Source organism: Diplotaxodon limnothrissa, linkage group LG12 (genome assembly GCF_057381915.1).
Source record: "Diplotaxodon limnothrissa isolate DT_005_m linkage group LG12, D_limnothrissa_male_GT1.1, whole genome shotgun sequence".
In the NCBI taxonomy this organism is placed as follows: domain Eukaryota; kingdom Metazoa; phylum Chordata; class Actinopteri; order Cichliformes; family Cichlidae; genus Diplotaxodon; species Diplotaxodon limnothrissa.
The window spans coordinates 20,098,315-20,125,418 of record NC_140607.1 but is presented as its reverse complement, the minus strand read 5'-3'; the positions used below and the strand labels follow the sequence as shown (position 1 = coordinate 20,125,418).

Here is a 27,104-nt window from a genome sequence, read left to right as displayed (position 1 = left end):
GCATTTCTTATTTATACGTTTCAAAGCAAAAGCCTGCTCTGTTTAATTTTATGGCTGTGCCTGTAGGACAATTTGATCATTCTGGTGATTTTTAATTAACAATCCTAAGATAAATGTGTGTCCTCTGCTCCTGTTTGTAATGAGACAGGCCTTGGAAATGAGAGAGAGAGTCTGTGCGAGCCGGCGACACTGCTCTTGATTTATACATGAACGCGGTCTGTGGGACATGAGGAAGGGTGCAGCAGCTTTGGAGAGTGGGTACAGCTCCCCCTCTCCACAGCCGCAATGCAGTGCAATAACTCGCAGCGTTTACCTTTTGGCATCGCACCTCGTAGAATTTCTCTTGACACTTTATTAATCTTCACTTTAATGAGCTGCAGATTTCTGCATACATGAAGAAAAGCCGCCAAGCCTTGTGTGCTTCATTTTTCATTCTTTATTTTTGTGTTTCATATTGCATATTCTCAGCAGTTTATACAGAGCACAGTCATCATTGTCCTAACACTGCAGACTAGAAGAGTGAGACACTCCAGTTCACCTGTAAGGAGAAGCTGCATTAAGGTGCACAACAAGCAAAATTCAAGTCTTCCTTATTTATTCATTTGTAAATATAAGTTTTCATATTCAATATCTGTGACAATCTTTAGCTAGACATTGGTTTGACATCTCTACCCTTGAAGGCTTGCGTAGGTGCAGCAGGGTCCTCCTGCCCCCATCAGCGGGAATCCTGTTTAAATGCACTTGATATTGATTAAGGGCAGTTGTCACATTCTGATAAAGAGTTTAAGAGCATTCTGTATTCACTACAGTCATACATCAGAAGCATCAGGGGCATATAATGGCCATACGTAGGGAGCGGGGGGGGTATTTGCTACAGAAATCACTATTGCTTACATACTGTTACCTGCTTGGCTTTGGGCATTTTATTGCCCATCTGAACTGCTGGGTACATCCAGCTTCTCTTTCTCTTCAGTCACTTTTTGCCCTTTCCTCACCTCACCTCCCTCCATCACAGATCTTTGGCATCTCCTCCTCTAGCCCTGAAACGCAGCATTTTTGTCTTACTTCTTGGGTTTCTCCTCCTTGCTTTCCTTTGACTCAGTGCCAGAAGATTTCTCAGCCTTCTCCATCTTTGCTCCTTCCTTCACCTCTTTACTAGCCTCCTTTTTCTCCTCTGGCTTCTTCTCCTCTTTCTTGCTATCTTTTTTCTCAGGCTCTGCTTTAGGCTTCTCTTCTGGCTTCTTCTCCTCTGTTTTTTTCTCCTCTGGTTTCTTCTCCTCTGGCTTCTTCTCCTCCTTCTTGCTCTCTGTTTTCTCAGGCTCTGCTTTAGCAGCTGGCTTTGCCTCAGGTTCGGCCTTCTCTGATTTAGGAGCAGAGGGCTTCTCCTCCTCCTTGGCAGGGGGAGTACTCTCTTTAGCCTCAGACTTGGGGGCTGGCTTGTCCTCAGCAGGCTTGCTGGGAGTTACAGGTTTTGAAGCCTCTTCCTTTTTTGGTGTTTCCTCTTCTTTGCTTTCTTTCTTTGTTTCAGGTTTGTCCACCTTCTCTGGTTCTTTCTCTTTGGGTTCCTGCTTCTTCTCCTCCTTCACAGGCTGCTCTTTCTCCTTCTTTTCCTCTTTGACAGGCTGAGGCTTCTCTTTTTTCTCCTCTTTTTCCTCCTTTTTAGGGGTGTCTTTGGCAGAAAATGGTTTGGCCTTCTCCTTCTCTGGAGACTTTGGTTCAGGGCTCTTGGGAGGAGGAGATTTGGACTCAGGAGACTTGCTGGGTGGGGATTTGGACACGGGTGACTTTGACTCATCTCCTGCAGGAGACTTGGCTGCAGGGGATTTGGCTGCTGGTGATTTGGCTTCTGGTGATTTTTGTGGCGATTTAGATTCTGGTGATTTGACAGTAGGAGATTTAGATTGAGGAGATTTTGAAGGAGGGGAAGCAGCTTTTTCTGGAGATTTGGACTTTTCTTCTTCTTCACCTGCCTTTTCTTCCTCTCCTTTCTCCTCTTCCTCTCCCTCTTCTTCCTTTTCCTCCTCTTTTTCTTCCTCTCCCTCTCCTTCCTGCTTCTCATCTCCTTTTTCCTCACCTTCTTCTTCACCCTCTTCTTCTTTGGTTTCTTCACCCTCTCCTTCCTCTGCTTCTTCTTCATCTTCTTCTTTCTTTTCCTCCTCATCTTCATCTGCTTCCTCTGTCACCTCCGTCACCTGTGTTTCATCTGTCTGTTCCTCTACAATGACTGTATCAGAGATCTCTTCTCCTTTTACTTTCAAGTGGGCAGAGATTCTGCTTTCCAGGTAGGAGTATGGGCCTCCACCTGACACAAAGCGATTCTCCTCTCCCTCCAGTAGTTTCCTGTTTGGAAGACAAGAACACAGAGAATGAAAGTGTTAATCACTTTTAGCATAAAGAAACCAATTTAAAGTTACATTTTTTAGATCCCAACTAACCTGTAAGCAGCAATTTCGATATCCAGAGCCATCTTCACATTCAGAAGCTCCTGGTAATCTTTTAGCTGGCTAGCCATCTCCCATTTTGTAGTTTTTAACTCGTTGTCGAGCTGATTGATGGTTTCCTGCAAAACAAACGTAAACATCCTCTCTGGTCACATATCATTCATCAAGTGTCTGAAAAGAGATTTGCAGTATTGGTGCATTTCTGCTTTTTCTGCATGTCTGTGCTGATGCCTTGCCTGTAGTGAGTTGAGGTCGTCTTGGTGTCTGTCTTCACTCTCTATACGCTGCCTCTCCAGTGACTCCTTGGTTCCTCGAAGAGTCTCCAGCTCAATGGTGCGGCTCTGGAGCTTGCGGCGGTATTCTACAATCTCTTCCTGGGTTCCACGGATTGCATCCTGGTTAGACCGAGCAGCCTCGGACAGATGCTCCATGCGCACTGTGGAAAAAAACGAATTTTAAAAAGTACATGACATGTTTAGAAATCACTTTTAATTAAGATAATCGCCTGAAATATGACACATATGCATACTTTTAAAGGAAAGGGGAACATTTTGAGTCTAAAGACGTAGGCCTTTTTTTTAACTGAAAATATTTAACCAGTCCTGCTTTAGAGAACAGACAGTTACTACAAAGATCCTCTGTAACCTTGACACTGTCCAGCTGCCAGTCAATAGTCTGACTCAGCTCCCTCCTGCATCCAAGCATGAATAAACCACTGCTGCAGTCAGCTGGACTCAAAGAAGGTCAATTTGTTTGTACCTTTTACTAGCTGTACCAGGTCAAAATGTACACCTACTGAGAGGGATTGGGTATAGACCAATATGTCCTTTGACATACCCAAAACTACAATGCGCAGGAAACCCTTCTGGGCCTTCAAAGTTGTCAGCAGTGTGTTTATGTAGCACCATAAAAGTCAGCAGTGCTGTGTCTAAGTGCTGCTCACAGTGGCTGTAAGATCATGTCTCACTTATTGCTTTGCTAGTAATTCTATGCATCAGATCTACGTCCAGGTGCTTTTATTAATCACATCAGCCAGGAGAAGATGGCTGTAAAAAGCACGACCGACTGATGAAACATTATCAGCCCGCCGCGACCTTGAAAGGTACTTTTCTACTCGTGGAAGTCCAGGGTCAGATCCATCAGCACAGCAAAAAGAGAAACAGGTAGTGAACACCCACTGCTAGTCGGCAAGAGTGCAAATTAATCGTAGTCTCTTCGCTGTGTGCCACCTCACCTCTGCAGGGCTGGCCTTTAATTTTTTTAAATATTCTTTTAAAAGGTCACTATGCCGCAACTGCGCAGTCATAGAAAAGGGCACCAACTAAGATAAAAGGCAAATTATTGATATTATTTAAGTGATTATTATTATTTTATGTATTTATTTGCGCATTTCCAAACTGGTTACCTTGCTTCTTTCGCGTAATTCGTCACTTGTAATTTAACCTCTAAAGTTTTCGATGTGATAGATTAATAAATGTTATCAACCAACATTCCAACGTAACAGTCGGAGACGCCTCAAATAAATCCCGATCTGGATCCATGAGGCACACTTCAGCACCACGGACAGCGGACAAACGTGACTTTACGCACGGAGACTTTTGATCGTTTCAATAAACTTTCCTCCTCTTTTTTGATCGGACTCACCTTTGAACCACTCCTCGGCGTGCACTGAGGTCTTGGATGCGTGACTGTCCAGCTGCGAGCGGATCTCGCGCAGTGCGGTGGTGACATCCGCCTTCAGGGTGTCCCGCATGTCGAAGCTCACCTGCGCGCTCTGAATCTGCTCCAAGAGCTCCGCCACTTCTTCCTCGTGGTTCTTCTTAAGAAAAGCGGCCTCCTCTTCCAGCGCACGGAGCTTCTTGTCTAGCTCCAGGCGTACCAGCCGGCACTCCTCGACATACTTTTTCATAGCGCGAGCGGCAGCCTCCAACTCTTCCCGGTTCCGCGCTTCATCCTCCAGCCTGACCCGCAGGTGCTGGATGTCCTCTTCCAAGTGCTCGTGCTCCACAGCCGCGCGGGCCTTCTCTCCGGTCAGCTGCTGCAGGAGACCCCTGAGGTCACCCAGTTCCCTCTCGTAGTGCTCCCCGACGGAGGCGCGCCCGGCTTGGTTCTGCCGCAGCGCCGCCGCTTCCGCCTCCAGGTTGCGGTTGTGCATCTCCAGGTTGCGCACCTTGTCGATGTAGCCGGCAAACCGGTCGTTCAGAGCTTGCAGGATCTCTTTCTCGCTCTTCCGAGTCATGTCGCCGTTAAAGGTCTCCAAGCTGTCGATTGAGGATGGCTGGCTGTAGGTGAGGCGACGGCGCTGGGAGTGAAAGCCGCTGGAGGACACGGAGGCGGGCCGAGCCTTGCGGTACGAGCTCGGGCCCATGAAGTGATGCTCTACCGTGAAACTCATGTTGGCTGGGCCGGTGAGAACTGACTGCAGTAGGAGGGAGAGCGATCAGCTTTTATAGGAGGGAGGGAAAAGACAGTAGTCAGCACCAAGACACGCTCGTTTTTAAAGAGATACCTTTTCCTCAGAAAACTACCGGCTGCGCAGGAATGGCAAGACGATACTCGCTCCCGTTAGTGTAGGATCCTGATGATAAGTATGTATTTTGAAGGTATTAGAGGTGTTGATGAGGGGATACTTTACTGACGGAACAATCCTAAATATTGGGACTATAACATGCGATATGTTTTTTAAGCATCCAAAACTGCACCTGGAAATATCTAGGCGATGTTTCAAAACAAGATTGTAATATAAATAATTTTAATCATATTCACAAATGCCTGCTTCTGGGTTTCTTTACGCAGTTTAAAAAATATATATTTAAAAACACATGGGAATACTGTGGGCATAGATGTGGCTAAAGTCCTGGTGGACCTTCTTTCTAATATGTTTCTTTAATAGGGACAACTCATCTTAATAATAAATACCACTTTAAAATGTAACAAACTGTAAATGATTTTAGCAAATTTGCTCATTTCCATCTGTGACTGATTGTGTGGGTGTCCACTGTGTTCTGCTGATGCTCTCTGTAGCTTCACTGCTGCAGTGTGAGTTTGCAGATCCACAGCCATACCCCCTGGGACTCAACTCAACTGCTGGGCCATTGACAGACTCCTTCTTTTAGTACAGGCACACACACAAAGAGTATTTCCTTCTTTCCCCTTTTCAGAAAGCAGCTTCCCATCACTTAGTTTCTGCTTCTTTTTGAGAGAGCAATTTTAACATGTGCAGAATCTGATTGCAGGTTGAGTGTGTGATGCACACAAATGACACAGAAACCAAAAACAGCAGCATGAGTTACACTGATACAGCATTCACAGAAACCCCAAACAGCTGTCTCTGCTGATCTAAAGAGATGTCTGCTCTGAGAAGAGGAGCAGTTCTGAAGAGCACATACAGCACCTATTGATCACTCAGGGTGAGTGAGTTTATTCTACCTTAAAGGGAAACTGTAGGCCTCGCCTTTAATATGAGCAAATATTTGGAAGAATCCACCATTTAGCAGACAGCAGCGATTTCTCATTTTCAGCCATTCTTTGTTATTGTAACATTAATGTCATCAGCTCAGTGACACCCATAGATGTGTGACACTTAAGTGCTCTATAGCAGATGCGCTACATTTGTAATGAAACACGCAAAAGTCTCTGTGTGCTTTGCATCACGTCTCACACGTTTGGGGTGGGGTGGTGGGGGTGGGGGTTCTCCAGCATAGGAATTACATGCGTCACAGCCCCTCCATCCACTGGCTGTATGTTTTATAGATGAGGATAATGCAACAGAGATGACAGGATTCTGCTGTGAAAGGCACTTTCTGTAGCGCATGTCAAAATGTAAGTGCACATGAAATATAAGCAGCAGGCCAGATCTGAGGTTTATCAGCAGTTATTGCAGTAACTCAAAACAGGCTGGCCTGAAAGCACGAGTATCTGTTACTTGAAACCAAAAATCTTGTAACAGCCAAACTAAGATATATTGCTTGGAATATGACCTCCAAATAACAGGTCACCTGCAGTCTGTCTCCTGCTTTTGCTTCTCAGAATTAACATAATCCTCTCTCCTGTGCTGTCATAGGTGAATTAATCAGTCACATTTTTCAATATAGCTGAAAGCTTGATGACTGCCACTGCAAAGGCTTTTGATAGAAGAGCACAAAGGATGTTGCCATGTAGCGGCCTTGTCCTTGAAGCGATGGATGGACAGACAGCAGCAGAGTGAGACAGATACAGAGATGGAAAATAGCAGAATCGATGCAGAGGAAAACGTCAGAAAAAAGTGAAACGTGTCCCAGAGGAATGATATCTTGCATTTGCAGGTGCACTGAGTTTAGGCTGTGGAGTTTCCCTTGTTTCAGAGGGGTATATTTAGACATTTCAGTGATTTGAGACTATCAGAGAACAGAAGAGCTGCAAGGCTGTGTTGGAAGGCAGACAACGAAGAACACAGTCGTCAGGGAACAAGTGGATGCACTGAAGGAGGGATGACAGGGTGTGACTGGAACTGGGGGACAAAACAGGGAGTCACCTTGAGAATGACATCCAGAAAAATGGTAGTCCGAAGTCTAACGGATGAATCAGCTGTAATTCAATTAAGGTTTAGATAGTGTTTCCTTACATTAGACTTCTGTGTGTTTGAGTATGTGTGCATGCATGTTTATACATGTAACTGAGGCTGATGCTTTTTTTTTCAGAACTACACAGCAGTCATGCAGATAATAAAAAATAGCTTTGTAACTGTGGAAATTTACTGACCATAGAGAAGTAGCTCACAGCTTGATCATGGCTCTGCCAGACCCAGAGATTGAACTTTCTAGAAAGCATCTAAACTTGACTCCGTTACAGCACCACCTGCTGGTCAGTCAGCAGAATGCCGGTGTCATCCCCACATGTGTCCACAGGGGGCAGCAGAGCCCCGCTGCCACTCAGCCTGTAACGTTTTATTTCCTGTGTTGCTCGCTTCTCTTTCACAAACGAGGGAAAGTTCAAACGAAACCACTCCAGCTTTTTCACCAAACACCGATGTGATGTGTGGTTAAAATGTATCAGCCGCCCTCTTTACTCGAGAAGTGGAGTCAGGAGAACAACGAGTTGGTAAATAAGTGTAAGGTGGGTAAGGCCGGCTAGCAGGTCTACATTTAATCACAGCTCTGCGATTAATTAGCAATACTAACATCAAATAAAACTGTAACTGCGAATAGATTAGATGACCAAAAATCTCATAGTTTAATTCATGTGCTAAAATGTAAAACAGAGCCAGTTTTTCTCCTGACAGACTGAAGTCCTTCTGTGCTGTCTTTTTCTTCAATGATTGTATATTAGCCTCCCTACCGTAACATAATACAGAAATAGAAGAGGTTTGCGTATGTATTAAGGTGTTATACAATTATGTAAAATACTCTACCTGGAGAACAAGTCATGAAGTCTTCTTTATGATATTGTTTTGGATTATTATTGGAGATGTAGAACAGCGTTAAGTTACACAAAGCCACTTATACCAAACATAAGAAAGGAGTAGGGGGTATCCCTCATGATGGTAGTTTGCAATGTGAAGTGCTCTCAAAAATACTCTCATGAAGGTATCTGACATAAATTTATCCAACACTGTGGTACATCCTGATCATGGTGTCATTTTGCTTTCACTTGATTGTTTCAGCAGCTGGAGGCAGCTGGAGGTGCTGTGAGCCGAGACCACAGGCAGTCCAGCCTGAGGTGGTGTTCCTCTGAATTTCACAAACTTTTGAGGAAAATCCAAGGTACTATGTGATATATTTGTCACATTTTACTTTTCAAATCATCACAAATGTTAATATTAGACACAGATAATTTGAGTAAATACAAAAAGCATTTTTTAAATGTAAATGATTAGTTCATTTATTAAGAGCTATTCAATAAAAAAAGCTATCCAAACCTACCCACCTCGGAAAGCTGAGAATAGGTTCACTAGCCACACCCAGGTCTGATTACTGCCAGACCAGCTGAATCAAGAAATCTCTTAAATTAAAACAGTCTGACAAAGTGAAAAGTTCTCAAAAAGCAACACATCATGCCACGACCCAAAGAACCACCCGAGAAACAAATTCACTGACATCCTTCAGTCCGGAAAGGGCTACAAAGAAATTTCCTACGGCTTTAGGATTCCAGTGAACCACAGTAAGAGCCATCATACACAAATGGAGAAAAACTTGGAACAGTGGGGAAACTTCTCAGGAGTGACCAGGAGGCCAAAATTACTCCAAGAGTGCAGCGACGACTCATCCAGGAGGTCAGAAAATACCCCAGAACAACATTAAAGAACTGCAGACTTCATACGTCAGTTAAGGTCAGAGTTGATGATTCAATAATAAGAAAGAGACTGGGCAACAATGGCATCCATAGGAGAGTTCAAGGAGAAAACCACTGCTCAAACACAAAGACTTCTCGATCCCCAAGACAGGAGAATATTTTGTAGGCTGATGAAATGAAAGGTTGAACTTTTTGAAGGTTTAATAAAAAAAAATTCTGATTTACTCAGTTTATCTTTGTCTAATATTGAAATTAGTTTAATGATCTGAAACATGCAAGTGTGACAAATATATATTTAAAAAAGGAAGTCATGACACCGTATAATTTACCTCAATGCAGCTTCTTTCTACGCGTCTCTCTTCTGCAGGTATTCCTCCTCATGTAGATCACTCGCAGCTGGAGTTGGCAGTGGTGTATAATACGTGTGTATGCTTTACTGCTCAGTCTCAATTTTCAGAAGCTGAGCTGCTCCTCAAAGAAGCCACTGAGCGAGGTAGGCCTCTATGTGAAAAAATGGCCATATATGATACGATTCAGGAACTAATGCCACAAATCCAAGTTTTTGTAAGTTCAGAGATTCTCAAGTGTGAATTTTACAGCCTGCCATTCTTCTTTACAGTGTTACAGGTGACAGGAAATAACGCTGATACTTCTGATCCGCTTGTGCTGTGGAGAGCAGGGCTTAAATCAGCGGGAAACACAGCTTTGCATCCTCATGTTTTGTACCTCCTCTGTCTGCAGTGGGCACTATGGCTGGCCAAATGCCAGCTAGAAAATATAGGGGAATTACAGGTAAGATGATTTTTAGGTTATGTCCACGCCTTTCTACTTTCTTTTTAGTTTTAAACAAACTATAGGATCTATGCATTGATTAGCCACATGAGATGCCTGTTTAACTGCTTTATATGGGAAAAATCACTGTGCTGATTTTGACTTGTTCTTTGTCACCTGACACAGAGTTGGTAGAAACTATTTTCCCACAGTTATTTGTTGGATTCATGCTATCCCAGTGTTTTCTGTCACTGCATGTAATACAAACTACATTGATGATACTCCACAGTGTATAAGCATTTAAAGACCTGTGTGCAGTCCCCATCTGTCGAGTGGAGATGGAAGTTTGATCTTGGATTTGTTTTTGTTCTTGTTTAAAATGATTCAGTTATTGTATTTTTTCATGTCATGCAGGAGCAGATGTCTTCTCTTTGTGAGATAGTATGTGATGGAGTTGGGGATTGCAGTCCAAGCGAGGCAAAAGGAAGGTTGTCAAAGAGTCCTCTGTTGGTGATGGAACCGAAAAGGCTTACCGAATTATTACAGATCTGCACTTCCATTGCTCAAGGTTGGCTACATTCATGCTTTTTAGCAATGTATTTTTGAGGCTCAGTTATAGTTGTTTCTGCTCATGCTACCATAATTAATAAGGCATAAGTCATAGTGTAGATTTCTCCTCTCTGCTTTGCAAATTAACATTTCACCTCGGTGATCCCTTGTCAGCAAACTATTATTACATGCTTCCAAAATCAGTATTTGTGACATGTTTAAAGGTTTGTGTGTTGCTAACAGAGACGGGCAGTAACGCGTTACTGTAATCCGATTACTTTTTTCAAGTAACGAGTAAAGTATGGGATTACTATTGCAAAAACGGTAACTAGATTACCGTTACTTTCCCGTAGGAACGCTGCGTTACTGCGTTACTAAAACCGTGATTTTTTTTTTATTTGATTTTTTTTTGCGAGAGTGTCTCATGACAGTGACATAAGCGAGTGCGACGTTCGTGGCAGCAGCTGTGTGCAGATCAACAATGGATCATATATCGAGTACGGGAGAGAGTATGAGCGTGCAGCGTTTAAAGCGTGGAAGTACTGACCTTACTTTAAGTTTGATTCCATAAAAAGTGACAAAAACATTAGTGTCCGTTGTGCGTGGGAAGAAAACTTCTTTTTACAGCGAAAAAAACCCCTAAACTTCCAAGCAAGCACCGAGTGCGCTATGACGTAATGTGAAACTCACAGAGAAACTCGCGGATTCTTCCACTGACCGCTGCGGCACACCTGCACCAGGGTAAACCTCCGCCTACCCAACTCCTGCTTTACAGGTGAAAATAGAGCAAAAGGACCGCTAGTCTTTGACTTTATTTATTTTCTGCTGTGTTTTACTTGCATCTATTTGAAAGAGTGAGTGTAAACACACACAAAAAAAAATATTTTATGTGCTGGAATGTGCACAAAATAGGTTTAAATATTAAACAAATTTCTTCCAGTCAGAGAATGTTGCATTTAATTAATTTTTTGCTTGATGCATAAAGTTAAAAGATTAAAACTAATAAAACAAGTTTTAAAAAGGGACTTTTCCATTTGATTACATTTTGTATGATGGATTATGTAGAAAAAGTAGAATTGGGCTGAAAGATCTATCGCTTTATCACCTATTCAGGTTGTAAATCGTGTTTTTAAAAAGTAACTAAGTAATTAATTACTTTTGAAAATAAGTAATCAGTAAAGTAACGGGATTACTTTTTTGAGGAAGTAATCAGTAATTAGTTACTGATTACTTTTTTCAAGTAACTTGACCAACACTGGTTGCTAATGTGTCTTTTTACACTAGCGACAGCTATGAACACTGATGATGGTGAAATATGACTGTGATGTATTCATAGACTTCCTCTGTGTGACTCCACATGTTTAAAAAAGGTGCAGAAAAGCTGAATGAGGGTCGGAGTTCAGAAGCGTTGTCTGATCTACAGGCGGCTTCTGCCCTGCCAGCTACCAGGGCTCTAGTGGCATATACACACCTTCTTTCAGGCTCCTGCCTCGCTCATATGGTATACACATGCACTGTAATCATATAAACAAAAGAGCAGCCTTTAAGCAGTTGTCTTAAGTTAATGTTTGTCTTTCCGATTGTCTCTAGAACCGCCCACAGATGGCACTGCAGTGTTACAAGAGGGCACTCGAGACAGACTCCCGTTGTGTGTGTGCTCTGTACCGAAGCATGCTCATCTATAGACAGCTGGGAAACACACAGGCTGAGATACAGGCTCTTCGCCTACTGCACTCAGTGAGTGATGCACATACACTCTCCACATAAAGGCCATACATGCAGACGAGAGAAAGGATGCCGGTAATCCCTGCATGTACATATATTTTTAAGTTAGAAGCCTCACAGATGAAGATAAAGAAGTTTATTTTGATCACTGACATATTTTCAGTTAAATTCAGGCCTGCATCAAACATCAGACCTATCTTTTCCCACAGACTTTGATGTTGCCCCCTGCTACAGAGCCCGTTCTGGGAGGTATCCAACCCCTCTCTCCGTCCTTACTCCTCAGTAGCCAATCACTAAGCAGGCTGCTTTCAGTCCCGTCTGCCCTAAGTGTCCTTTACAGCCTTGCCCTCAAATGTGTGCTCAGTGGCAGGTAAGAAGAGCAGCAGGGATGCTTGCTGACCTCTACTCCAAAACAGAAAATGCCAATAGAGAGGAGGACAAAAGTATACTTGTATTAACAGTGGAGTGTTGCTGATGTTTCTGCAGGGTTACTGAGGGTGTTGAACATTATCTGGATCTGCTGGCTGCTCTTCACTCAGAGGATCAACATGCAGTAAGAGTGAAAATAATAACAAACAAAATCACAATTCAATTCTCCTTAATGGGTTCAATGACATGTATTTGTTTGCCTCAGGTTGATGCTGAGGTTTCTGTCCTACCCAGGATGCCGGAGCTTTACCTGGAGGCTGGCACTGCCTTGCTCTTTACCCGGCGTCCTGCAGATTGTATGGTGTTCTGCAATGAAGTCATCAGCACGACACTGGAGCTGGTACCAGAGAAAGTGGTGTTGGAAGAGCCAGAGGAAGGAATTGGAGGAGACGCGAGGGGTCTGAGTGTGGAGGGTGAAGATAAAGTGGCGATGCTCCTCTGGGCTGCAGCTGCCTACCTCGTCCAGGGTCACTGCCACGCTCACTTGAAGGACTGGAAACAAGCTGTGACTCATTACACGAGGTGTGAGAGATGAAAGTAATTTTACTTGTTTCAGCGTAATTCAGTTATTAAAACAAAACAAAACACTGCATTCTGTATTACAGGTGCATCAACCTGCTGGTGAAGGTGCACTTAAAAAACAGAGGTGAATACCTTAATGAGTTTATAAATACTTGGGAGACTTTTGCCTTTTTTTCTGTCTTTCTGTTATTTTCTGTATTTTATGGTCGATTACAGATTTCCAACCACAGATCCCTGCTGCAGATGTGAATGTTAAGCATGGGAAAGATCTCTGCACCCTGCAAAGAATGAAGGGGCTTTCACTAGCATGGAGGGGTATCAGCTTCACCCAGATGGACCAGCTGAGAGAGGCGCTGAGGGACCTCCAGCTCAGCCTGCAGGCCTTCCCAGGTATACACGCCACAGCTGTAACTTAATCCTGTGAATAGCAGAAGTTGAAGCTATTTCTGACATTTGATATATCAGCAGTACTCTGTCATTGTAGCTAGCTGGTCATACAAAGAGAAAATAATATAAGTCATAGACTCCTAATCTTATACATCAGTGTATTTAATACTTTTTTTCTTATATGTAACATTTATCACATTGTTCTTCACTATTGGCCCACACTCAGTGACAAATAGGGGACACAAGACAAGTTGTATTGCTCATCATTGTTTTATTTACCATAAAGAAAACTAATAAACATGAGGTATGAGGAGTCAGAAGTATCAGTCATTACATGGATGCACGGATGAGCATTACATGTATGTGCTGATGTTGGCATCGGTGTGAAAGAGGAAACAAAAACAAAATCTGGAGGTGTCATTCCTAGGAGCTCAGGCCTGCTTAAACCATGTGGAATATGCTACACATGTGTAAACCAGTTATCCCAATGACCCTCTCCACTACTGTCCTCTGCAGGAGGAAACCCTGCAGAGACAAAAAGGGGAGGGGCCATAACACTGTAGACCACAGGATTGTATTGAGTGTGGATTTGATTTACATGGTATTGTGCTATAACACGTTGTTGTGCTGTATGTGTTGTCTCAGATTATACAGGAGCTGGGCTGTGGTGCGGTGAGGTGCTATGGAGGCTTGGCAGGAAGCACGAGGCAGCAGCTTGCTGGGAAAAGACCTGGAGCCTCACGACTCAGACCTCAGTGGAGTAAGGCTTTCATTCTTGTATTGTTAAATGCCGTCGCTACATTTGAAGTTTATAATGTTAACTGCTGTACGTCATACTGTAGAAGATATTTGATCCTATGGTGACTGGAACTCCGGGACACAGTTGGGGAGCATGATAAGGTCAAGGTTAGAGGTCAAGTTTTCTGAATATCTTGTGAACACAACAGCTCGAAAAGGATGTCACCTAGGTTTTTTTTTTTTTTTTTTCTTAAAACTGGGTCATTGATGTTTTTATCCAGGAAGGATGTCATACTGGCCTCTCATACTGATATCTTAGCTGCATCTACTGACAGGCACTCACACCTTGGAATTTGGCAAGTTTTATACAATTCATGCATTTTTATTTTTATTTTGCAGGTTTCTCAATACCACAGTATAATATGTAGCTATACCAGTGCCACTGTTTCAGTCTTTTGATAAAGTCACATTCAAAGCTTTTCCTCAATTTGCATTCAGTGAATTTTCATAATGTTAATAACCCTTCTGCTGTCAGATTGCTGTAACCACATAGATTTCCAGGCTAGGGCACAACTCGATAGCAGAATCATTTCAACATTAATTTCAATAGATGTGGACATCTTTTAACTCCTATTCACAGCAATATTTATAAAGCATTAGATGTGCTTTATATATCCCATAAGTTGGGAAATTCCTGAGTTACAACAGCCTTCAGTATTTCAAGAAAATCTGAATAATGCATTAAGGTAGAAATGATAGAAAGTTAAATAAAGATAAAGAGAAAAAAAGAAACTCGGTAGGTAAAAATATAACTCGAAAGAAATTTAAATAGTACAAATGTAAAATGCTTATTATAACAATAATAACAATACAACATCACACAATTGCACCACACAATAATAAAATGGCTCAAAATCAATAAAATAAAATGAACCAGTAATGGTGTAAATGTAGTAAGTACATCAAATGTCAGACAGTGTAAAATATGGTGGACGGTTAGATCAGCTAGTCAGATGTATTGTGATCTGGAGATACTGGGTGAACTTTAAAGATTTCCTTTATCTGTGTTTATGGCGAGGACCTAAATTAGCCTGTTTGGAGAAGGTTTTCAGCTGCATGTCCTGTAAATTCTGCAGGGGTGGTCAGGATTATCCGTGGTGGATCACAGTTTGTTCAATAACCTTCTCTACAGCACAGTTTCAGATGTGTCCAAAATACTGCTGTGCCATTTTTTTGTTGCTAGTATACACAAAAAAATGTTACCAGGTAATATAAGGTCAAATGTGTATTAAAGAGTTAGCCTTAACATTGCCATCGCTAGTCCTCTGTGGTTCAGTCAATTTCTCTCGCTATGTGCAAATGTTTTCCGGCTGTTTGTATATTCCTTCCACTCTCATGAAAGCAATTTCTCTCAAATGCCTTGAGGAGATTTCTTCAACTTAGACACAAACGTTTAGTTAGGGTCAAGGACGAGCTAAATAAATCAGGAATTTGTGCTGTAGCTACACGGTGCAGTTTCTCAATAAATTGCACAGGGATTGACACTCCTTCAGGTGTTGGTCTGTAGCTTATTGCTAAAAAAAGTTGGAGACAAATAAAGTGGCTTAGAAAGCTTAAAGATGAATTAAAATTAAGTGATTACATCTTATGGCTTAATAGAGCATGAATGAAACAGCAACTTCATTGTTGTTGGTTGACAGTCAGTCACAAGGTGACAATTTGTTTGTTCTCGCTCTTGTTGTTTTTTGTTGGAAATTGCATGTAAATAAGAACAAGCACTCAAAAGGGATTTGAGATAATTTCTAATTACACACACAAAGTGGAGTTTGATTTAGCTGGATTGCCAAGCAGGAGTTTAACATACTTGGCCCGACCAGGATGTTATTCCAGTGGTTATCAGAGGTCAGCACTGTCACCTCACAAAATACAAGCTGACAGTTTGCAGGCTCTCTCTCTGGGTATTCTGGCTTCCTCCCACAGACACACATGTTATGTTAATTTGTGATGAAACTACGTGGAAGGTTGTCTGACCTCACCAGGGTCTTCCCTGCCTCTTTCCCTAGGATTGATAGTTTAATCACTTCTCTATATGCAGATACATTAGCTATGCAATGATGACTCTAATCTTTGTCTGTGTTGCAGAAAACTGCCTTTGTACCTACAGGATCCTCAGTCTGGCCCTTTGTTGGACTCTGTGGAGTTGCGCTTTAGAATACAGGAACTTGGCCTTACCTAATCAGACTGGAGACAAAAGAAGAATTACTTGTGACTTAATGAGCTGGATCGATTTTGCTATGGGTTTCATTTCACACGCCATACAAACATGGACCTACAGGGACAATAAAATAAAGCTTACTGTAAGCATTTGAAACTAAGGATGGGCACAGTGTATGTGTATTGTATGCATGAAATGATGGAAGATTAGGGCATGCATTGTTTGGAGTTGCTGAACTGCCTTTAAGAAAGAAAAGTCTGGTGAGGTGATCTAGCCAATAAAGTTCTCTCTACATCAGCAAACCTTTAATATGCTGTACATGCACTGTCAGCTGAATTTTCAAAAACGGTTAAGCAAAAAAAACTACGAGCTACACTGCAGTCCCCCCTCCACACACCATACAGGGAAAAGTATCTGTCATGCCAGTTCCTCCAGTATAATACTCAGCTTAGTTACCATACCACACTCTAGCTGACAACGGTTCCATCAGCATCTCCATTAAGATAAACTGGACATTGATCATTACATGATGGACTGCCTTGATAAATGATGTATACCATATATCAGACTGTGTGATGGCTGGTGTTAAAAAAGTTTGGAATGAGGTGTTGTGGATGGGTTAGCCGACAATCCATTAAGGGAACATAATTTACTTAGGATGTCTTTGATCAAATTTCAAGCTACAAAAATGTATTGCTATCTAACATCTTGTCTCATTTTTTTTTTTTAATTGAATAAATGAAGTATATCCTGTTGTTTTTCTTGGAAAAAATGCATTATTTACCTTGAAAGTGTGTGTATACATGTGTTATCTGTCTTCCATAAATTTAATCTTACACATTTGCTGTTACCAACAGAAAGAGTCAATTTCATATTTTGGTGATTATTCTATATCAACGCGGTGAAAGTTAATTGGGTGGCTGAATTCAGTCGAAGGACCAATAAGAAGAAAAACCTTCGTCCAAAAGACTCGGTAACAACAAACTCCAATTTTTTGATTGGTTGATGGGTTTGACAGACAACCGCTAGCCAATCAGAATGAAGGATGCATCCAGTTCATGGTATAAGTGTAAAGAAAGCACGGAAACCGCTGCTCTTTCGCGTGAAATCACAGAGAAGGTTGAGCAGAGAACCGGTTAAGCTTCTTAAACATTTAGCTAGAATTTATTTATTAATTGTAATCCAGGTTGGACGACCATGGCTTCGGGAGGGGAGTGAGTATAATTATCATAGTGTATTCAGACAATGTTTATTTCGAAAAAAAGACCAACCAACAAATCCCTTTTAATTACCTAATGTAAGTTAAAATACGTTAGTTTATTAAAGTTAGCTGGAATGCTAATACATTGCTAACAGGGTAGCTAATGGGGTCAGTCACTTCATCCTCCGCACTTTTGTCCGTTGGTTAACGTAACAGTGTAGTTCTCACAATTGTACAATTCCCTATGATTGTTGACATTTGTCTAACTGTTGTCATTCAGGCCGTTGTCGTTGACCGGTTAACGGTGCTGAGCGTTAGCCAGCTGTGTGACAAAGCGCAGTCATCGCTGTCGTGTTTGAATGCTAACATTAGCTTAGCAGCACTGGCAAGGCCACAGCCATCCACCATCACACATCATACCGACACAGTGGCCTACCCACCGGTGAATGGCCCGTTTTTAGATTGGTTATCAGATTTTCATTACAGCGAATATAAATGAGCTCAGTAAATGGCATAAACCCATGTTACCTGTTAAAGGCTTTAGTAAAGAAAACGCTAGGCAGCTAAATGGCTATCTTTAAAGCTATAGCTGCACAGTACAAACAAGCTAGCAGGCTAACAGTGTTGGACACTCATTTCAAATGCCTCTCAGTTTAGTTGGATTCTATTTGCCGTTAGCTGAACAGTAATGAAATAATACATGTAAGCAATATGTACCCCACGATTACGTTGGTAGCTAACGTCTGAAAACTCACGCTACATTTGTAGCATGAGTGCTTAGGGAGGACCTAGCTAACAAAGTTTTTCTAATTCTTTTGCTGTGTCATCTGGGCTCGCTTACTCGCCAGTGTGTTAGCGCAAAAGCTACGGTTAGCGTGCTAACAACATGAAAGAGAAACCATATAAACTGTCCCGGACTTTTACAGAATCATATTGGTGATATTATACCCATATATTTTATTTTAATATTTTGAATGTACGAATGATGGCGTGAATTATCCGTATGTAGCACTGAATCACAATCGGCGAGTTGTGTAAACGACCTGTTTGCACTGAATACCTCAAAGTTGGTCATAAGTGCTTAATTACAAGAGTTAATGTAGAAACATGGGCATGGAATATAAAATGGGGGTTTCTGCCACATCCTGTAAATTACATTTATAATACTTATTTCTGTGGGTCATTATAAAAGTCTACAAACAATACACTGACGTACACAACTTAAGCATTTGCAGTAACAACACAAGGTACCAAAATTTTATTGTACAAGAACTCCCATTTGAGTACTAGACATGCCAGTGTGGTTTTTACAGTGTTGCACAAGCAACTTTTGAAGGAGTTCACATTATTGACTCCATTATTAAAGTTTCTTTCAAAACAGGGTAGAAAAAAGTGCTTTGCATTTCCCCAAAGACAAAGCCAGAAACTGTTACAAGTTTCACAGTGTGCACAGTAATTTTTGAGCCAGTTTCATCAACTTTATTAATGATGTTACTACACTTAAAATTGACTTGTTCTATGACATGGTAATGATAACATTTGACTGTTTTTATTTACTAGTTTTCCTTTTCTATTTATTGTAATGTATATAATATGCGTGGGCTTGAAAAAAAATTGCCAGGCAGAGCGTCGTTAACATTTCAATTGATTATCTCAGAAAAAAATCAAGATTTTGAGATGGTAACCTCAAATTTTGACTTGGTCAGCACTTTTTTTTCCTTCAGTGGTGGAAACTACACATGAGACCTTAAAGGTACTGAAATATTGTGTTTGACCTTTTTATTTTGCGTTCCTCATAGATCCAAAAATGATGATCTTGCAACTGCAATTCTGAAACAGAAGAACAGACCCAACAGACTGATTGTTGATGAATCCATCAATGAAGACAACAGCGTGGTCTCCCTCTCTCAGGTAAATAGTTGGAATGGTTTATCGCTTTATTAACAAGTTCAAGACTTTGATTTGTCATGAAAGGTAGTAACACTGATATTCACAAAATAATGGTTTAATGTGTTTAAAGACCAAAATGGATGAGCTGCAGCTCTTCCGTGGAGACACAGTGCTGATGAAAGGAAAGAAGAGGCGCGAGACTGTGTGTATTGTGCTGTCTGATGACACCTGTTCTGACGAAAAAGTTCGCATGAACAGGGTGGTCCGCAACAATCTGAGGGTCCGCCTGGGTGACGTCATCAGGTATGTAAAAGCACACAACTTTATAAAAAAAATTTAACAACTTTTGAAAAATTTGTGTTTTTAAGGCTATTATCTCCCTCAGCATTCAGCCATGTCCTGATGTGAAGTATGGAAAGAGGATTCATGTTCTTCCAATAGATGACACAGTAGAAGGAATTACTGGCAACCTGTTTGAGGTCTACCTGAAGCCATATTTCTTGGAGGCTTACAGGCCAATCCGCAAAGGTGAGTACCAGTTTCTTTTGTCAGACCAGAGGTTTTATTTGCATATTTTATCTCTTTCAGGGTACACCAGCTTACCACTCTATTGAAACTGTATGTTTTCAACTTTTACCTTGTCAAGGTGACATTTTCCTGGTCAGAGGAGGAATGCGTGCTGTGGAGTTCAAGGTGGTAGAGACTGACCCATCCCCTTACTGCATCGTTGCTCCTGATACTGTCATTCACTGTGAGGGAGAGCCAATTCGGAGAGAGGTAGGTAGCAGCAACTGTGTGTGGTTTAACTTGTACCGAAAAGAAATGGAAAAAATCAACTGCACAAAAATGTGAACAGCTTGTGTTTGAACATGCAGGATGAGGAAGAGTCCCTGAATGAAGTGGGCTACGATGACATTGGAGGAGTAAGGAAGCAGTTGGCTCAGATCAAAGAGATGGTGGAACTGCCACTCAGGCACCCAGCCCTGTTTAAGGCCATAGGAGTCAAGGTGAGACTGCTGGGGCTATTTCTTTCTTTCTTTTTTTTAAGTTAACTTAAAAAAATGTAAATTGAAAATCCGGTTTAGCTTTCTTCTAGAATTGTAAAGTAAGAATTTTAACTGTATTTTTGGAAAAAAATGAGGCCAATTTTCCCACTCAGCTAAACAATTTATACAGCCTAGAGATCCTAATCTGTTCCAGTAAAAGTATACCTGTGCAGGAATGACCTGTGGAAAATACCTACTGGTAATGACACGGACTTTTAGAGTATTCTTCATCTGTGTGTATGTGTGTTGTTGTTTTTTTTTTCTGTTTGTTTGTTTTATTTTTTGTTCTTTTTTTTGGGCTGCTGTGCTATGCTTATCATATCTAGTATGCATTTCTAGTATTTCATCAAAGTATAGTAAGAGTGCTTTCTATATTTTGTTTGAGTTTCAGTTTGTTTCATGTAATGGTTGACGAGAGGTTCAAAGTTCAAAGAGATTCAGTCTGCCGCCTTTATATCAGTCATAAAATACTTTCAATTTAAGAGAAAAAAAATCTTGTCTTAAATTTGATTTCATTCTTCACCCCCCTTATTTACAGCCACCGCGTGGAATTCTGCTTTACGGACCCCCTGGAACTGGAAAAACTTTGATTGCCAGAGCTGTGGCCAATGAAACGGGAGCTTTCTTCTTTCTGATTAATGGTGTGAACGTTAATTTATTTCTTCTATACCTACGTAATCCTAGTTAGGACTGTTTGATGCTGGAGTGGATTTAGATAGGGTTTGCTGTTTTTGTTTTTTAATGTCTGTGATTGATTTAAATGAGTATTTATGAGAGTCCTATCAGTAGCTGATACTATGGGTGGGGTTGCTTTTCAAACTGTTTGCCCGTGTCTTAGGCCCTGAGATCATGAGTAAGCTGGCTGGAGAAAGTGAGAGTAACCTGAGAAAGGCCTTTGAGGAAGCTGAAAAGAATGCTCCTGCCATCATCTTTATCGATGAGCTTGATGCAATTGCTCCAAAGAGAGAAAAGGTAAGCAAGATCATGGAACTGAATAGGTGGCTAAATACACACACACACACACACACACACACACACACACACACACACACACACACACAGTTTTATTATGTGACTCTTGTGAAATAAATGCAAAAGTTTATAGACCTTGGAAATGAAAACAAAATGTTTAGCAATTATTTATGTATTTATTGAAGTTTATTTTTTACTGTGTTAAAAATCTAGCAGCTGCGACCTGAACCAAAACTCTGTCGTATTGATGACTACCTGATTAAGTACTCTAATTCAGTCAGCACTCTAATTTCTACATGGGATTTAAAATGTCCTGTTTTGTTTTTTTTTAAATAGACTCATGGAGAGGTGGAGAGGCGCATTGTTTCTCAGCTTCTGACTCTTATGGATGGCCTGAAACAGAGAGCTCATGTCATTGTCATGGCTGCCACCAACAGACCCAACAGCATTGATCCGGCTCTCAGGAGATTTGGTAAACTGTATTTAAAGCATGTCTTTAATTTACTTTATGGGCCAAAACCTAAAGAAACATCCACTTTGTGTGTGTCTGTTTGTCATAAAATGTTAAGTCAGCAACACACCAGCAATTTAATTTATAACATCTCACCATTTCACTACAAATTTGTGTGAAGAGTAATTTTAAACAATATTTAGGCTTAAATTTAAGACTTTAATCATTTATTTATGTATTTATTTTTGCATAATATTCAGCAGTGTCAGAATATGTTCGTTACAGCTTCTCTTCAGGCAAATTAAAATATAATTTTTCAAGTTAAATCATTACTTGAACAGATTCGTGCACATGAAGTTGTTAGATTTTTAGATAACATGAAGAGTACTGTTTGAATGCCTCCTAAAACCTTGTCGTTGCAGTTTTAAAACTGCTGGTGTGTTGATTTTGTGGGGTCTGCAGTTTAATTGTGGGTCACTTTCTCACAACTCTGCACTTCAGTTTGTCAAAGCTGTCAGAAACATCCTAACAAAGGCTTTTCAAAGAGTTAGACATGGATGTTTTCTGAACATTCAAATATGAATGCTGTTAAATGGAATGATTTATGCTGGTCTTCATACTAAAATACTTCTGTAACATCAGCAGATAGTGTTGTACTTCTCTGTTAGCGAGGCGCTAAACATGGGGTGTAAATGTTTTATTTATTTATTTATTTTAACAATGTTCAGTGAACTATGATGGGGGGATGCATCAGCTGCAATATGTGCTCAACAGGAAGTTAAGATGGGTTGTTGCTGTGCAAACACATCAGTCATGAATTCCCACACCATGTTTCCACATTCCTGAAACATGGTGTATGCACCAATGCAAAAAACAATTTTTCTTGTTTGTATTTAAATAAACAGCTAGTTTTACTTTTGAGTTTACTCTTGGACTTTAATAATCTTATTCATGTAACGGTTTCTCATTAAAACTAATACTTGGGTTTAATCTTTGTCACTTTCAGGGCGTTTTGACAGGGAAGTTGACATTGGTATCCCTGATGCTACTGGAAGGTTGGAGATTCTCCAGATTCACACCAAGAACATGAAGCTGGCTGATGATGTTGACTTGGAACAGGTTTGTACACATAACTCCTTTCTTGTAATTGGTGTGGTTTAAAGATACAACACACGGATTCCTTGAACGATGGGTATAGCCATATGGTTATTATTGCCTGAGACTAAGAAGTAAAATTGTACTACATGTTTTAAGTAATTATATGTAACTATTGTTAATCTGCTGTTATACTATCTAATGAAGAGCTACTTTCACATTACTCAGTTCCCAAGCTAACCTTAGTGACTGTACTTGGCCTGGCATTCAGTGTATTATAATTGTTCCTTGTGACACAGTCATCCATTATCAAGTAGCTGAGTTGCATAAAGCTACAGATGTAGGTCTTTGTCACATGTAAGGCACATTGCTTGGAAACCTAGGGAAGAATTCCTAAGTGTTGAGCTCTCTGTTTCCAATTTTAGGTAGCCAATGAGACTCACGGGCATGTGGGTGCAGATCTGGCAGCTCTGTGCTCTGAGGCTGCTCTGCAGGCCATTAGGAAGAAGATGGACCTGATTGACCTGGAGGATGAGACCATTGATGCTGAAGTCATGAACTCTCTTGCTGTCACCATGGATGACTTCAAGGTAAGCAATCTGATACTCCTTCGTTAACTGGGGTTACTGTTACATACAGGGTTGCTGTCATGGTAGGGACAGTACTATGTATCTGAGTCTGGAGTTGGATTGATGCAAATTTCATTAGGGGCTATGCCAGGTTCTGTGTTCAAGAAAGTGCATGTCTGATGTCTTCAGCAGTTCCGGCCTAAGATGGTATTCACATAGCCAGTAGTTGCCTTTTGGCGTCAATACTAACACGATCAACTCTGTTATCCAGTGGGCTCTGAGCCAGAGCAACCCATCAGCCCTGAGAGAGACTGTTGTTGAGGTTCCCAACATTACCTGGGAGGATATTGGTGGTCTGGATGATGTCAAGAGGGAGCTGCAAGAGTTGGTGCAGGTATGAGCCTCATTTAGAAATGTCTGAAACAACTGATACATTGTAAACTGAAGGCTTAGTGTTGTCTCTAACTGTTTCCCCCCTTACTTGTACTTAATTTAGTACCCAGTGGAGCACCCAGACAAGTTCCTCAAGTTTGGCATGACCCCATCCAAGGGTGTGCTATTCTATGGTCCCCCTGGATGTGGTAAGACTCTGTTGGCCAAAGCCATTGCCAACGAGTGCCAGGCAAACTTCATATCTATCAAAGGACCTGAGCTGCTCACTATGTGGTTTGGAGAGTCTGAGGCTAATGTCAGAGAGATCTTCGACAAGGTGAGACTTTGTAGGATATCTGTCGTTGCATTTGGATGTCAGAGAATTTGAATGTTGTTAAATCAGAGTTGTCACATTTAACAGTTTGGTGCTGGATAGGACAGATTTCTTTGTATATTTGATGTGTGTGCTCATCTTCTACATGTAGGCTCGTCAAGCAGCCCCATGCGTTCTCTTCTTTGATGAGCTGGACTCCATAGCCAAGGCCCGTGGTGGCAACGTGGGAGATGGCGGTGGAGCCGCAGACCGCGTCATCAACCAGATCCTGACTGAGATGGATGGAATGTCAAGCAAGAAAAACGTCTTTATCATTGGAGCCACAAACAGACCAGACATCATCGACCCTGCCATCCTGAGACCTGGCCGTCTGGATCAGCTCATCTACATCCCCCTGCCTGACGAGAAGAGCAGGGTCAGCATCCTGAAGGCCAACCTCCGCAAGAGTCCCATCAGCAAGGTGACAAAGCTGCTACTTACTCACACAACTGACATACCCACTTAACTCTTGTGTTGTTTTTTTGTTTGTTTTTTTCTTGGTGTAGTTACTGTAGCATAAAGTAGCATACAAACAGTTGATGCTGAATTCCTGTAAAATGTTGTCATTTTGTTAAAAATTTAAAATTTGCTTCTAATTACTTCAGGATTGTTTATTAGAACAATGATAGATGTTAAGAAATGGTCTTACAAGCAATTTAGAACATTAATAGAAATGTCCCCTTTGAGGTTTCATCAGGAGTGGCATCTGGTGTAAAAACTGCCAAATGAAACCTCAGCAGAGATGCCCAATATGATGGCCCTCTTGTGACAAGGGGAGCAGCCAAAAGTAGCTAACAAAAAATGTGACTTACTAATTGTAACTGAATAGAAGTTAAAATTTGACATTGTCTCCGTTTGATAGGATGTGGACTTGGACTTCCTGGCTAAGATGACCAACGGCTTCTCTGGAGCTGATCTCACAGAGATCTGCCAGCGGGCGTGTAAACTGGCCATCAGGGAGAGCATTGAAAACGAGATCCGCAGAGAGAGGGAGAGGCAGACCAACCCATCAGCTATGGTCAGCACTTGTTTTATCTCCGTGTTCACTTTTTCATATCAGGATGAGCATCTTCAAACTATTGCAATGCTGCTGCCTCTGATCTCTCATGTATAAAATGTTGATTTCATAGGAGGTAGAAGAGGATGATCCTGTACCGGAGATCAGGAAGGACCACTTTGAAGAGGCAATGCGATTTGCTCGCCGCTCCGTCAGTGACAATGACATTCGCAAATACGAGATGTTCGCTCAGACACTGCAGCAGAGCCGTGGCTTTGGCAGCTTCAGGTACTTTCATTTCATACTAAATTTTGAAAGTCATGTAGTTTTAAGTTTTGCAGAAAAGAACCATTAATGTGGATGCTATTCCTTCTAAGTTCTCATTGATTGTACTGTAATTAGAGCTGGGCGATAGAACAATATGTATTGCGAAATAACTTTTTCTCGATAGAAAAATGAAACTAGAGATTGTCGAAAGGAAAGGCCAGAGAAATTCCGTAGTGTGGAGGTATTTCGGCTATTTGAAGTCTGACCAAAAAACAGAGTAACACGCACTGTAAATTGCGCCAAAAGCATGTTCCCACAAAGTCTGGAAATACAACAAACCTTTTTTATCAACTGAAGCAGTGTCACCCACTAGAGCACCCTCAATCTCTGACTGAAAGCGCTAATTCGTCATCGAAAACAACCAGGGGAATCCCTGCGAAGCAGCAACAGTCAATTAAGTCTGCTTTCTCCAGCGTCTTACCATATGACAAAAAAGCTGAGAGACATAGCAACATAACGAATGCCACAGCTTACTGTCTTGCTAAAGACATGCTACCAATAAACACGGTCGAAAATGAAGGATTCAAGCAGCTAATTAAGGTAATGGATCCTTGTTACCAACTCCGTTGACATAAACATTTATCTCAGACAGCACTTCCAAAGCAATATTATATAAGTTAGTCAATTTTGTCTCTTCTTCTGTAAAATAAACTAAGATTAATTTTTAGAATTAATATTTTGTTTCTAAGTGACAATTTAGTAGTCTGTTTTGTTTGTTCTATTTTGAAACTTAAATGCTTTAGTGGCTCATATCATGATATGAAAAAATCTTATATCGCCCAGCTCTAACTGTAATATGACTATTTTGAATAGAGTAGATTCTTTAATACACTCAAAAGCTGAAACCAGCTGTGTATTTAAAGGATATCTGGAGAAGTTTCCTCTGAATGTAAGAATAAAGAATAAATAAAAATGTTTCCTTTCAGGTTTCCCTCCAGTGCTGCAGGCGGCAGTGGTCCAAGCCATGGTTCTGGTGGAACTGGCACCGGTCCAGTGTTCAATGAAGATAATGATGATGACCTGTATGGATAAACATACACTGCCCCACAGTGGTCAGTACTGGGATCACACCTGTACAAATCTCACCAGATTCCACATTTTTAGGACTTTGTGCTTCTTTCATGTGTTCCTTTTTTTTCTTTTGTATGGTTTGTTTTTTTTCCCCTCTTTTTTTCTTTTTTTCTTTTTTTTCCCCCCTTGGAGAAAGCATGTAGCTGCTTGGTTTGCCCTGGCTTTGATGTGGGTGGGGTAAGGGGATGTTGGAATTGGAAGGTGGAAAAACTGTGGATTTCTTTTTCCTGGGGTGGGGGGTGATGTTTGAGTGGCCTCATTCTCAGTATATCACAACCAACATGAATGACTATAGTGATGGAATTCTATGCTAGAAAGAAAAGAGAAAAAAAAACAAACATATTGCTAATGACTTCCTTTTTTTGTTTTGTTTTTTTAAATAAACAGTAGCATATAATGTATTACAAATTTGTCAAGGTTATGTTGTTGGAAAATAAAATCTCACGAAACAGAACTGTTGTCAGTTTCTATTAAGCTTTTTTATTGCTTGTATATTAGGCATTACAAAATTAAGTTAAACAGATACTTGATTCATCAGAGTGAGGTTAAATCATCTGCATTTATGGTACCTGGTATTATTTGCCATTTATCTGCCTGTTTGACAGAGATGTAAATCTTGCAGAAAGACGGCATGTAACAAAGTTTTTGTTTGGTTCACCCCCCTCCCCCCCCTCCTACTTCTTCTACCAGACA

The 27,104-nt window shown here is 41.1% G+C and overlaps 3 protein-coding genes across 3 annotated transcripts; 2 read left to right on the top strand and 1 right to left on the bottom strand.

Annotated features, from left to right (window-relative positions):
- Window positions 1–1,061: 1,061 nt before the first annotated feature.
- On the bottom strand, window positions 1,062–4,836 carry LOC146621196 (neurofilament medium polypeptide-like). The gene is made up of 4 exons (XM_085368535.1): window positions 4,086–4,836; window positions 2,678–2,877; window positions 2,436–2,560; window positions 1,062–2,340 (listed from the first exon to the last, which is right to left on the bottom strand). Exons 1-4 carry the CDS (start codon window positions 4,834–4,836, stop codon window positions 1,062–1,064), a joined length of 2,355 nt encoding a protein of 784 aa, XP_085224661.1.
- A 2,630-nt stretch (window positions 4,837–7,466) lies between these two features.
- Window positions 7,467–16,068, top strand: fancg (FA complementation group G). Its single transcript, XM_085368191.1, has 14 exons — window positions 7,467–7,535; window positions 8,083–8,182; window positions 9,079–9,204; window positions 9,331–9,503; window positions 9,897–10,050; window positions 11,402–11,532; window positions 11,622–11,768; window positions 11,966–12,126; window positions 12,243–12,309; window positions 12,391–12,707; window positions 12,791–12,831; window positions 12,924–13,097; window positions 13,740–13,854; window positions 15,975–16,068. The coding sequence occupies exons 1-14, from the start codon at window positions 7,467–7,469 to the stop codon at window positions 16,066–16,068; spliced, it is 1,869 nt and encodes a 622-aa protein (XP_085224317.1).
- Window positions 16,069–17,134: 1,066 nt separating this feature from the next.
- Window positions 17,135–26,855, top strand: vcp (valosin containing protein). Its single transcript, XM_085367276.1, has 17 exons — window positions 17,135–17,261; window positions 19,048–19,159; window positions 19,269–19,441; window positions 19,524–19,666; window positions 19,785–19,915; window positions 20,014–20,145; window positions 20,723–20,825; window positions 21,023–21,156; window positions 21,493–21,628; window positions 22,614–22,726; window positions 23,128–23,292; window positions 23,543–23,665; window positions 23,768–23,980; window positions 24,129–24,437; window positions 24,879–25,034; window positions 25,147–25,301; window positions 26,267–26,855. Exons 1-17 carry the CDS (start codon window positions 17,245–17,247, stop codon window positions 26,370–26,372), a joined length of 2,421 nt encoding a protein of 806 aa, XP_085223402.1. The 5' UTR covers window positions 17,135–17,244; the 3' UTR covers window positions 26,373–26,855.
- Window positions 26,856–27,104: the final 249 nt, after the last annotated feature.